At 55.6% G+C, this 12,152-nt stretch overlaps 1 protein-coding gene across 1 annotated transcript in view; it reads left to right on the top strand.

Moving 5' to 3' along the window:
• The first annotated feature begins 5,928 nt into the window (after positions 1–5,928).
• COL6A1 (collagen type VI alpha 1 chain) overlaps positions 5,929–12,152 on the top strand; it is a 25,593-nt gene continuing 19,369 nt past the window's right edge. The window contains exons 1-11 of the mRNA XM_080399225.1: positions 5,929–6,255; positions 7,062–7,191; positions 9,107–9,307; positions 9,631–9,790; positions 9,992–10,114; positions 10,206–10,226; positions 10,409–10,429; positions 10,529–10,573; positions 10,850–10,903; positions 11,740–11,784; positions 11,889–11,915. Coding sequence (XP_080255351.1) covers positions 6,147–6,255; positions 7,062–7,191; positions 9,107–9,307; positions 9,631–9,790; positions 9,992–10,114; positions 10,206–10,226; positions 10,409–10,429; positions 10,529–10,573; positions 10,850–10,903; positions 11,740–11,784; positions 11,889–11,915 — 936 coding nt within the window. The 5' untranslated portion in view covers positions 5,929–6,146. The remainder of the gene's footprint in view (positions 6,256–7,061; positions 7,192–9,106; positions 9,308–9,630; positions 9,791–9,991; positions 10,115–10,205; positions 10,227–10,408; positions 10,430–10,528; positions 10,574–10,849; positions 10,904–11,739; positions 11,785–11,888; positions 11,916–12,152) is intronic.

The raw sequence follows: 12,152 nt of genomic DNA, 5'->3' as shown, positions 1-12,152 counted from the left end.
TCAGGGGAGTGGAGGGTGTGGGAGAGCAGAGGGAAGGGAAATGAAAGCAATTAGGGGTGGTCTTTTGGCTCTGCAGAAGAGATGAGCTGTGCTGTAGCACCACTGCAACTTGAAAGACAAGACAAGCTGGTAGGGAACGGGCGAGAGGTGAAAGGAGAAACACAGCACCGTGTGGGCATCGTGGGTTTTGCTGTGTGGCTTCAGGGGCAGATGGGCACTGCTGCCAGCCTTGTGCCGCCCCTGCCACCCGAGGCTTGCTGGGACCAGTCCTCAGCACTGTTGTGCACCAACAAGCTGCTGTGCATCTGGACAGATGTGGAGAGGGGGGCCTTAGAAGTGGTGCTGTAACTCATGGCAGGGAAAAAACAGGTTTTCTACCCTGCTAGCTCATCTTTTTGCAGTTTGTGATACAAGCTGGCCCAGCTGCTGCAAACCGCAGGGCAGGGGGAGCCCTGTGCCACCCCCCAGTGTGGGACTGGGTGGTAGCCAGCGCTTCCAGTCCCCCCAGCTGGAGCCAGGGCTGTGCCTGGCGGCCGCTCGGCTGTTCCTCGAGCGCCTGGTGCCTCCCTTCCCCAGGAAGATGTGCCCAGCCTGGAGAGCATGCTTCACTCCCTGGGAATTGCCCAACTGACGCGTTTTATTGCAGAGAAGTGGAAAATATTCTCCGCCCAACTGCTGGAAGGGTTAGCGTGTGTTTTTCCACCCGGTTTTCATGCCGTGCCTGCTGGATGTGCTCCATGAGAGGCTGCATGGGGGAGGTGGTTGCTCTCTCCCCTGTTCCAGCAGCGGTGTCCCCAGGGCTGGGGTGGCATGTCCCTGGCTGTGCTGACACCACGTCGGCTGGCTGGGGCCAGAATGGTCGCCTGCCAGGAGCTAGCGAGTAACAGCCCTCAGACATCCACCTTCAGTTTTTCTTCTCTAGCTTTTTGGAAAACCAGACACCCACACCTCGGTGTTGGTTTCTCCAAGAACAGGAGGAAGGTGCAGGTGTTGCCCATCTTTCCATTTTGGGCCAGTTTTATCCCCAAATTGTGATGCTCCCGAGCCCCCAAAGCCTACACTTCAGGCCATTTCTATTTTCTGAGTGTAAAGCGTACCTTTTCCCTGGAGAAAATTTAAAAATGAGACTTGAAAGTGAGCTTTTCTTTGCTCTCCTTCAAGACTCCGCTGTGAGGCAGGGGAAGAGAGGGTGACTTTCACCAGGGGAGTGTGGGGAGGTGCTTCCTGGTATCCTGAAAGCGTGACGTCCTGGCATCCCACGGGAGCCCTGCGAGGGGAGGATCCCGGCGAACCCTGGGAAGGGGGGCAGGAAAAGGAGCCTGAAATCGTTATCTCCTCTCCTCAAGCTCCCACGCTGCATCCGCAACCTCCCCTCTCACTCGACCCTCTCATCTTTCCTAAGAAGCTGAGCCAGCTTTCCCACAGACGCAGACAGCTATTAGAGAAATATTATTACCAGATGGTTTGGTTTTTCCATAGGACCAGAGGCCAGCGTGAGGTAACAGGGAAAATATTAACCCACCCCACACCAGGCTGGGTGCGGGGCTGTGGCTTTGCTGGTGGTGCTGTGCCATGTCCCAGCTGTGCCGGCGTGCAAGGGGTCTGCAGAGGAGGGTGGCGGGGGGGCACTTGCACCCTGCGCCGCTGGACCGGCGGGGTGGCAGGGAGAGCTTGGGAAGGCTTTGATGAGGAAGGGAAAAACGTGTCCCCAAATGGTGCTGGGAGGGAGGGAAGGGTCCCCCCAGGCCAGCTCGATCTGGTAGGAGCAAAGCCCAGCTGGCAGACTGCACAGTGGGGAAGTTCATGCTGGGTCAGATGAGCCAGAGATTCAAGCAGGGAAGAAGCGCCACGTCCTGGCTGTCCTGCCTCTTGCAGGGTGGATGTGAGCACAGGCAGAGGAAAAGTGGCTTGGCACTTTGAGTAGGGATGTCAAGGGATTTGGAAGGTGCTGCATGCCGTGGGTTGGCTCTTCCACTGGGTCTTTTTGCAGGTGGGTGGGTGAGTGTGAGACCCTCCTCTCATGGTGCTGAGCCTGCTCGGTGCCCGTGACCGGGTGCTGGCAAGGCACCACCTGCCTATGCTGGGAGAGCAGCTGCTGCTGTGCTGGGAGAGGTGATGCTTTCCTGCGTGGAGGGGTTGCTTTGTTGCCTCCTCCTGCAGAGATCTGTTGTGGGAAGATAAATTACCATGTGCAGAAACACCACAAGCCACACGTTTTCCAGTGGGGTTTGTGGTTGGCACAGTGCTCAGCTCGGACCGCGGCTGCTCCCGTTGTGGAGCTCTGAGCATGGAGATGGAGCGGCCAGTGGGGATGCAGCTGAGCCATGGGCAGGCTGGGTCATGCACCCTGGGGGGCTGGGGTCCTACAGCCAGCCTGGGGAGGTGCAGCCCGTGGTAACAAGAGCCCATGGAAACCTCTCCTAACAAATGCCTTTGCTGCCCCAAAAGCTTAGCAAGTCTTGGGTGCTTATGACCCCAGGAGTGGGGAGAAGGTGACACAGCCAGCTAGCAGGATGCTGGTGTGCTTCATGTGGTTGCAATCAGGGAAATTTCAGTGCTTGTTAATTATGGCATCTTGCAGAACTGTGTGAGAGGACAAAGTAGCCCCAGCTGTGGAAGATGGAGCTGGAAACCTGGCACTCAGTCCTTCCCTGCTTTTCAAAGCACCCTTTGTATGAGTATGCTGATGGGTTCAGTCCTGGATTTTCCCAGGGGAATTCTTGTCAGCTCATTCCCTATGGAAGGAGCATGTTCCACTTTCCATTTTTAAGTGGATTTGATTAAAGAGAAGGAACGGTTGTATGAAAGAGTTAATAGTAGAAAAATGGAGTAGTCATTCTTTTATCAAAGTCTGGGAGAAGAAAATACAAAAAACCTGTCCCAAGTGCACTTTTTTTTCTTCTGCACCCCAGTTTGGTCTGGAATTGGACTAAAAGTTTATTGCTGGCTGTGCAATGCAGTGCTGTGGGCTGGGACTCGAGATGGAGAGCGCTCATCCCCCGGGGAGTACAGGCACCGTGGAGGAGCTTCCCTTGCCCATCTGCATGGCACTCTGGAGGGATACTGGTAGGTGGAAGGGGTCCTCTGCTCCTGGGGGACCCAGTGTGGCAGAGCCATAGGGATCAGCTTCCCTGGCTTCATCTGAAGAAGAAAGGAAAGGGAACATCCTTCACAGGCATGTACTCTTAAGTTTTGGGAAATAACGGCATGCTGCTAGGGCCAATGATTGCAACACCCCTGGGGTCAGCCTGCAAACCCCTGCCCAGCTATCAGCTGGATTTCTGGGGGAAAAAAAAAAAAAAAAAAGCCCACTTTTTTTTCCAAGGACATGGCCTTCCAATGCCCTGGGGACGGTGCTGGCTGCTGGCCCCAGTTTAGCACCACAGACCTGGAAAAGGCAATGTTTTAAAATGCTTTTGAAGCTGGACAGGGATTCAAGCCTGCAGTCTGGCTGGACTGCAGAGAGGATGAGCCCGGGACATCGTGCCTGATAGCAGCCCCTGGGGCTGGTGGCTGGGTGCTGGGCAGGGAGCGGGGTCCCCGGTGGGGTGGGGGGAGCCCTGCCTTGCTGGCTCCCCATGCCGGGGTTCACGGGGTCGGACAGGACGCAGCTGTGCAGAGCCATATACGGTCAGCAGGCGCCTTGCACAAGCCATACCATCGTCATTAAGTCTTTGCTGGCACGGCCGACCGGCCTCCAGCTCATAAGGCTCTGCGGAGCGGCCGGGCTGCTCCCGGGATGGATGTGCTTTTCCCTTCCTGTAAGGAGCAGAGGGGATTGGCTTTTCTGCTGTTCTGGGTAATTCCCTGGGAGGAAAGGGGAAAGAGGAAGAGAATAAAGCAAAGAGGAAACATCTCTGGTGTGCAAACTCACAGGACGTCTCTGCTGAGCTGATGCATGAAGACAGGTCCTTTCCCAGCGCTCCTCTCCCTGGGAGCCTCTAGCTGGTTTTCAAAATCCCAGGTGAGTTCCCTCATGGGAGCCCCGAGGAAGCATGCTGGAGAGCCAAAGCAGATCTGATCCCCCGTGAACTGTCACGTGACAGGATTTGTCCCTGGGCACACTTGCTCTCTTGGTGAGCATCTTTAGTCAGTTTGAGATGCCTTGGAAATTTGCTTCTCTGTGTCCTCATCTCCTGGTGCCACCCGCACAGCTCTGTGAAGCCCACTCACCTCTGCACTTGGCCAGTTATTTATACCAGCCAGGTTCATGCTGGTACTAAAGCTTTTCAGCTAGGGGAGAAGCCCTTGCTTCAGAACAACACACGCCTGGCTCTTTTGGGGCTGGGGTGTCTCTTCCTGCTCCCAACACACACAGTTTTGTTTCACATTTTGGTGTCACTTCCCAGTGCTGCTCTTCCAAGGAGGAGCCCTGTTTGTCTGGCTGCCCCTCAGCCAAAGCACATGGCACCCTGAGGCTCTCCAAAGTCCTAGAGAAGCTGTGGGGACAGAGTGCAGGGGTGCCCAGCAGCAGTCTTGCCCTTCATTGAGACCACCAGTTCCTCATCTTTCCTTGGTTTTAACATCAGCTTCCACAGATACACTTTGATTTGTGTTTGCATGAGAAACAGCACTTGCGCTGTTGGGTTTACGAGGTTTCAGTACAGCACAGCCTGCATTTCATTTTATTTTTTTGCACTGGCTTTGGATGTTGTTTATCCAAATACACATTTTCTGCCTCGATAGTGTGGACAGGCTCCTCCAGTAATATAATTTGCTTTCGGTGGGGGTAAGCTTTTTTTCAGTTGTTTCAACTTAAGACAACTTCCTACAGCCAAGCCTATGAAGTTTTCTCCTGATTATTCACCTGAAGATGCTGTCAGAGTGGTTGTGTGTGAAGGTGGGGTGACGGAGGTGGCAGCCAGCCCTGCTGCCTTCCTGCAACCAACTTGTGTGCGAACCCTTTGTGCTGGCCGTGCTTGTGGTGTTGGTTCTTTGCCCTTCCAAGCTGTCCTGGACATCACATCAATTTGCTATTTCATGACAGCTTTTGGTCCCCTCCTGCACTTTTGGGAGCAGGTTCCAGCTGTGGCAGGATCAGCCCTCTAGGTATTTCACCCTCTCAGCGATAGCAATTAAAACTCCCACTGTAATGAGGGGTTTGGCAGTACGGCCTCTGGGTCTTAAGTTCAGGAGCATGGGACTTGTCTCCAGTGCTGGCCATGGAGAGTGGATGGTCCACAACACCTGGGGGGGGCCTTGCTGTGGGGGTCCAGCTCCCCACAGCTGTGGGTCCTCAGGCTTTCCTGCTACGCTACAGGATGGGAAGATGCTTGTTTCCAGGAATCCTTAAGGACTTGCGATCCTGCTTCTACCTATTGGGCTTGACAGGCTTGACCCTATCCCTGCTTCTTGTCCTGATCATGGCCCATGGTGGAGTGGGGTGAGGGGCATCCCAGTCTGTTGGGGGGGTCCTTGTGGTGTTTTTCTCAGCTTTCCCCTAAAGTTCCTGACTGGGTTGAGTAGAAAACCCTGAAAGTCAGGGAGGATGGTGCTTCTCCAAAAGTGTGGTGCCTCCATGGTGCCCCCATCCCTGGGTGGCCGTGGGACAGCTCCAGCTCTGCCCTGTGGTGGGGAGTCCCCTGGCTAGCAGGACAACACAAGCCAGCTCACATGTAGGTGGGGATGCTGTGGGAATGTCTGTCTCCCTGCCCGGGCTTCCTTGCCTCAGGAGCTGGGAGGGAGCAGCCTGGCAGGTGCCCCGATCCCCCCTGCCCCACAGAGCAGACCGAACCCCAGGGGCGATGCTGATGCCGGGCACCGACTGTGCCAGGGCTCCCTGCATGAGGCTTGCAGAGATCCCCGGCACCGGTGGCCAGGATGCCATTGCAGGTACAGCCACATCCAGAAAAAGCGTAAGGAGAAATGCCTTATCCATGTCTGACTCACAGCTGACAGCCCCTGGTCCCTCCCTCCATCCTCCGTCCTCCGGCTGGAGAAGTCTCCTCCTCACCCTTACCCTCCTGCCTCTTCCTCCCACAGAAACCAGGGGGAAAGCGGTAAAAAAATATCTTCATCGACTCCTGCCTCCGGACCACGGCCTCTCTGGGCTGCCGGGTTATCTTTCCCTGTTTTTTTGGTTTTTTTTTTGGTTTTTTTTGTTTTTTTTCTTCAGTCCAGCTCGATGGTAATCTGAACCAAGCAAAATGAGGCTGCGAGACTTTCTACTCACTTTGCTACTCCCGGCCGGTTTCCTGGGGGGGGTGTCATGGGCTCAGCGCCCAGAAATCGCCACCCGAGTCGCCAATGCAGAAGGTAAGCCCAGGCTGCTTCCCAGGGCGTTTTCCTCCCTGGGATCAGTGGAGAAATCCGGCTGCTGTGTCCCTCCTGGGCGGACGCTTCCACTGGCACACAGAGCTGCAGCTTTGCCGGGACGTTTTGGGAAAGAGTTGCGTTTGCTGAGGAGAGCGATGTAGGCTTAGAGAGGATCTGTAAGACATACCTGCTTTTAGTGCTTTTTGTCTTTTTTTTTTCCTCGGCTCTGTCCTGTCAGGTGTTACCAGTAGCACTGGGATACAGGAGAGGGGGATAACAGTTGATACCATTTTAGTTTTCTGAACTGTTTTGGTTTTAACACTGGCTGTTAAGGGGCATTTCCATTTTTACTCTCCTCTGCAAGGATGTTTGTGCCAGAATTTGTCAGAAAATCATTGCTTTCTCATTGCATTAATTGCTATCATGTCTTGGTTTTATTTTTTTAAGTGGTTGCTGCAGCTGCACCTTATTTTGTATAATAACCAGTATTGGTCTTGCAAAGATATGCTTTGAATGTAAATGGGAAAAAATTTATAGGAAGCTGCTAAATGCCACAAAGTGATGTTTTCTGAATATGAGCTTGAGCTGGCTTACCCTTGATGCCAAAACAGAAATGAGCAACCTCACCCGTGTGTGTGCTTGCGTGTCTCAAGTGGTGTGAGGATGTGGGAGCGGCACCCTTAGTGCGGATTCTGGGAGCCTGCTAAGAGGGAGCTGGGCTGCGGGTGGGCAGCATGGGGACCCCAGGCTGGGGAGGCGATGCAGCAGGGTGGCCTGCTGACTCCTGCTTCTCCGCTTCTTCCCAGACTGCCCCGTGGACCTGTTCTTTGTTCTGGACACCTCAGAGAGCGTCGCCCTGAGGGTGAAGCCCTTTGGGGACCTGGTTACCCAAGTGAAAGATTTCACCAACCGGTTCATTGATAAGTTGACAAGCAGGTACATCTGGGGCTTTGTCCAGGCTGCTTTAGGGGTGGAGCCTGGTGCCCGGTGGGATGCTGAGACTACACTGTGTGCCCCGTCCATGGAGGGAGAGGAAGAAAGCAGGGATGCTGGGGAGGGGGCGTGGGAGTGTCTCCTCCCTTTCCTGCTCTGTGGCCACCCTTTTTATACTCCATCCAAGCTGAGGGCAGCAGCGTACCTTTAGCAGAGCTGTCTGCACCCACCCTTGGGAAAACAAGGGCTTCCCGGAGTGGCAGACACAGCACTCCAGCCGCACCACCTCCGGCTGGCCTGGTGGTTATTCTGTAGTGCCAAAGCCACGCTGACCCCTGTGCCACTGGCTGCTTGGGCCCAGAACAACCCAGGTGCTCGGGTAGCACAGGGCACTTCTGGTGTTAAACCCAAGATGCATGGGCACTCCATGGAGCAAGCCCTCCCTCGCAATTTGCGTACCTCAGGACACCCTGCAGCACGGAACCCAGCTGTGGGTGCCCCTGATTCACCCTGCTGCCCAGCCCTTTATCTGCCTTCTCCTCACCCACCCTTGCAGCCACCGGTCCAGGTCTGACCCTGGCTTTTCCCAGGGTGAGGCCACCCAGGGATGCTCAGGAGCGCCAAAGCTCCCAGATCCCAGAGGGGGGTGATGCTGAGAAGAGCTGCAGGCAAAGGCCATGGCTTGCCTGCTGGCAGGAAAACCAGGGATGCACAAGAGCACTACGAGTCCTGGAGGCATGTAGGTCTTTCTGAGCCCTTTGGGACAGCAGCAGATGTTTGCTGGTGCCCAGAGGGGCATTGTGGGGTTGTCCCAGTGCTGCACCAGTGGCGGCATGAGCTGGAGGGGCAAGGTGCCCACCTCAGGGCAGGTTGGGAGGGTACTAGCAGCTCACCTGTTCATTGCCCAGGCAGGAGAGCTACCTTGCGAGGCATTCAGTGACCAGGAGCCTCGTGCTTGGGAACAACCTGCCAGACCTACGTCAACGCAGCATGGCTCTCTCCTAAGCTAGGCTCTGGGCTTTGTCCAGAGCCCCTGCTGCATGTGGGTGGACCTCCCAAGCCCACCCCAAACACCCCTGCGCCCACTCTGCTGCTCTCTACCTGCTATGGCTATGCAAGCCACCACCATGCATGCCATGCTCTGGCTCCCCCAGTGTGCATGGCGTGGTCAGCATAGGTGATGGCGAGGCAACCGACAGCTCTGGGGTGGGGGCGACAGCAGTAGGCAATACTCAGGTGGCTTTGAGAAAGGTCCTGCTGAGTAAAGAGAAGATGAGCTTGGAGAAGTGAGGAAGCTGTGCAACAATATCCCTTGGGAATTGGCTCTAATGTCATGACGAGACCCTTTTTGGTGCATTGGCCAAAGCACAGGTAGTCATGATGCCTCTGTCCCAGGGAGTCACGGGTAGCAGGCTGTGACAGCGCACAGGATAGGGCTTCAACTCCCATGCTTATCTGTCTCTGAATCAGAGCATCCTTCAGAGGCATGTATCCCTCTGATTTAATACATCCAGCAGTGGAAAACTCACCGCAGTCCTGATTGGGGTGTTTCAGTGGTTACCTGCTTTGCAGACATGCACCTGGCTGTCTGGCTCAGCATCTCCTGCCCAGCTCCAGCCACTGCAGCCTGGCACCGCTTCGGGAAGCCTCTCTGCCAAACTGTCTGACCCTTATGGATGCCCACCAGCTGCACCCCTTTGCCCTTCCACCTGCTGGACAAACTACCCTGGCCCCATGGCTGCGCTTTGCATGGGAAACATATCCTGGCCTTGCAGGAGAGCAGGAAGCCCTAGCAAAGCCCTGCGATGTTTGGCAGAGGATTTCCATTTTATGTGGCAAGCTGGTGCAAGGCAAGTGGAGGTGGTAGCAGGACACGGATGAAGATGTTGAAAGCGTGTGTTCTGGTGTGTCCATGCAGGTACTACCGCTGTGACCGCAACCTGGTGTGGAATGCTGGGGCACTGCACTACAGCGATGAGGTCGTGCTCATCAAGAGCCTCACCTCGATGCCCAGCGGCCAGAGTGAGCTGAAGAACCGTGTCTCAGCTGTGAACTACATTGGGAAGGGCACCTACACAGACTGTGCCATAAAGCGGGGCATCGAGGAGCTGCTCATTGGGTAAGGCAGCAGGTCCAGGGTGGGTGGAGAGGGCGATGCTGGTGGTATGGCCATAGTGGATGGAGGTTGGGAGCTTCTGGGTTAGGACATCCCTGTGCATTGTGCAGAGCTGCCCCCAGAGTGGGAGAGGAGGTCACTTAGGCACAAAAACAGGCGCAGGGATGGCAGGTTGCTGATGCTCCAGCTCTGCTGGGATGTGGCATGCCCTGACCATAGGCTGGGGCGCTGCCTAGGGTGAGTGTACAGAGATGCCTAAGCCACTCTTCTCCAGCTAAATCTGTTAAATCCTTGCAACGTTAAATCCTGTATTTAAACCCTTGCAGCGGCTCCCATCAAAAGGAGAATAAATACCTGATCGTGGTGACTGATGGACACCCCTTGGAAGGGTACAAGGAGCCCTGCGGAGGCCTGGATGATGCTGCAAATGAAGCCAAACATTTGGGAATAAAAGTGTTCTCTGTTGCCATCTCCCCCAACCACCTGGTAGGGATCGTGTCGCAGGGATGCTCCCTGCAGGGGTCCTGAGTGGGACTAAGGGACCCGCAGTGTGACATTGGAGCCTCTGAGTGCCCCTCAGAGCCCCTCCACGGAGGGAGGATGCAGGTCCTCAGGGTGGCCTCTGGGGACGGGTCCTTCATGGGTACCTGCAGGTCTCAGTTTGCCCTCCCCACACCCCAATCCTAGGACCAGCGGCTCAACATCATTGCCACAGACCATAGCTACCGCCGCAACTTCACCGCCACCAGCCTGAAGCCGACCCGGGAGCTCGATGTGGAGGAAACCATCAACACCATCATCGACATGATTGTGAGCGCTGCCCACCCTCTCCTCAGCCTGCTCCCTCCCCAGGCTCAACTGTCTCTCTCAAACCCCCTCTCTTTCCTTTCTTCTCTTGCAGAAAGATAACACAGAGCAATCGGTGAGTGCCCCCCAGAGCACCGCTCCCCCCATCCTGTGCCTGAGCCCATCCCCTGCAGGTCACCCATAGCCAAGCGGGTGCTTGGTGGCACAGCCCTGGCCCCTGCCAGCCTGAGCAGGGTGCAGCCTGGCCCTGGTGCTGCCCACTGCCTCTAATGCTGTTTTCTCCTTCTCTCTGGGAAGTGTTGTTCCTTCGAGTGCCAGGTGAGTTGAGTTTTTGAGACCTCCTGTCCCCTCCCTCACATCCCCATGGACCCAGGCTGTGCCTTGGTGGCTGGTCTAACCTGTACCTCTCTCCTGCAGCCTCCCCGAGGGCCCCCCGGACCTGCTGGTGATCCGGGCAATGAGGTGAGGCACCAGCTGCAGCCATGCTATGGGACCAGCGTGGTGGGATGGGCTCACTGGAGATGCTCAGACACCGGTGGGGTGTGGGTCCTTGACACCCCACCACTGCCCCATGGAGAGGTGGATGAGGATCCACACCATGCTCTCATACAGCCAGGATCATCTGCTCCCCACATCCATGGAGCATTGCTGCTACCATCCTCCCTGCTCTCTTTTCAACAGTCCATTGTTCTGCTCCTGGGGATGATGAGCTAACTTTATTTATGTCCTGCATTGCAGGGAGAAAGAGGCAAGCCAGGTCTTCCAGGCCAGAAAGGAGATGCTGGAGAACCAGTAAGTAAAGGACTGGCCCTGGTGACTCTGTGCAGGGGCTATTTTTTGGCCACTTCTGGCCAGACCTCTTGGGTGCATCCTCACCGGCCCTTGCTCCTGCATCCCCCTGTTTCCATGGGCCAGTCAGTGGAGTCAGGACCAGCTGTCAGGGCCCCTGCACAGCCATCCTGCCAAGCAGTCGCTCCTGGTGGGCAGCAAGGTAGCCCCCTCCCCTGTTGCTACAAGACTTCCTTTTTCCTCACCCAAAATAGCCATTCCTCCTGGAGGACACGTCTCTGACTCATGTGTGCCAGCCCAGGGGTGGACTCTGGGCTCCCTCCCGCGTCCTCTGACACAACAAGCACGGCAGTGTTACAGGGAAACCTTTCGTAAATAATAAGCTAATATCACAAGGAAACTATTTCTCCCCTCCTTTTTTTTTTTTTTATTTTTTTTCACTAGGTGCATTTATTCTTGGGAGGTGTGTTTCTCCCAAACGTGTGAGTGTGCAGTTACTCATCTTGTGCATTCCCAATTTGGAAACCCTATGCCATGCATTTTTCCTTCCCAAGGATTTTCCACCCTTCTATTTCATCCCAGATGATGTATCCTCAAATACCCGTCTTCCCGTCACCCCCAGGAAGGGCTGGAGATGTTGGAGGTGAAAGCAGGTCCCCTCTGCCATCCACAATGATCCTGTGCCCCCAGACTGGGCAAGCAAGGAGTGGGAGAGCCTCCTGTGGGAGGTTATAGTGGCGGGGGCCTGAGCCCCACATCAAGAGCCTGGGGGGGAAACTGCTCCATGGCAACAGTGGTGACAGTATCTGCCCTCATAACACCATGCTTCTGTCCTCTAGGGCAGGCAAGGGGACATGGGACCTGTTGGATACCAAGGAATGAAGGTACGTGGGGCTGCAGGGTCACCGGTATGGTTCCTAGGTGGGCTTTGGTTTTTGCGCTGCCGTTGTTTTCATTCTCCCGTTTTCCTCTCTCCTTTCATCTCTAGGGTGACAAAGGAAGTCGAGGAGAAAAGGTGAGGACAGCAAGGAAGATAGGGGAAGACCTCTGTGTCCCCTTGACTGGTTACCCCAGGCTGCCCCTGCAGCTACGTGGTGTTGGGGTCTGGTACGTGCCCACATATCCATCCCTCCTGCCGGCACTGCCCCTGCCAGGAGTGGGGATCCAACAGGATCAGCCAGTTTGCAGCTGACACAGCCTTGGGGACCAGACAGGCACCATGCAGCAGCACAACCAGGCAGAACAGGAGAGA

This window comes from Falco punctatus (genome assembly GCF_963210335.1).
Source record: "Falco punctatus genome assembly, chromosome: 8".
In the NCBI taxonomy this organism is placed as follows: domain Eukaryota; kingdom Metazoa; phylum Chordata; class Aves; order Falconiformes; family Falconidae; genus Falco; species Falco punctatus.
This window is presented reverse-complemented; position numbering and strand designations above follow the sequence as displayed.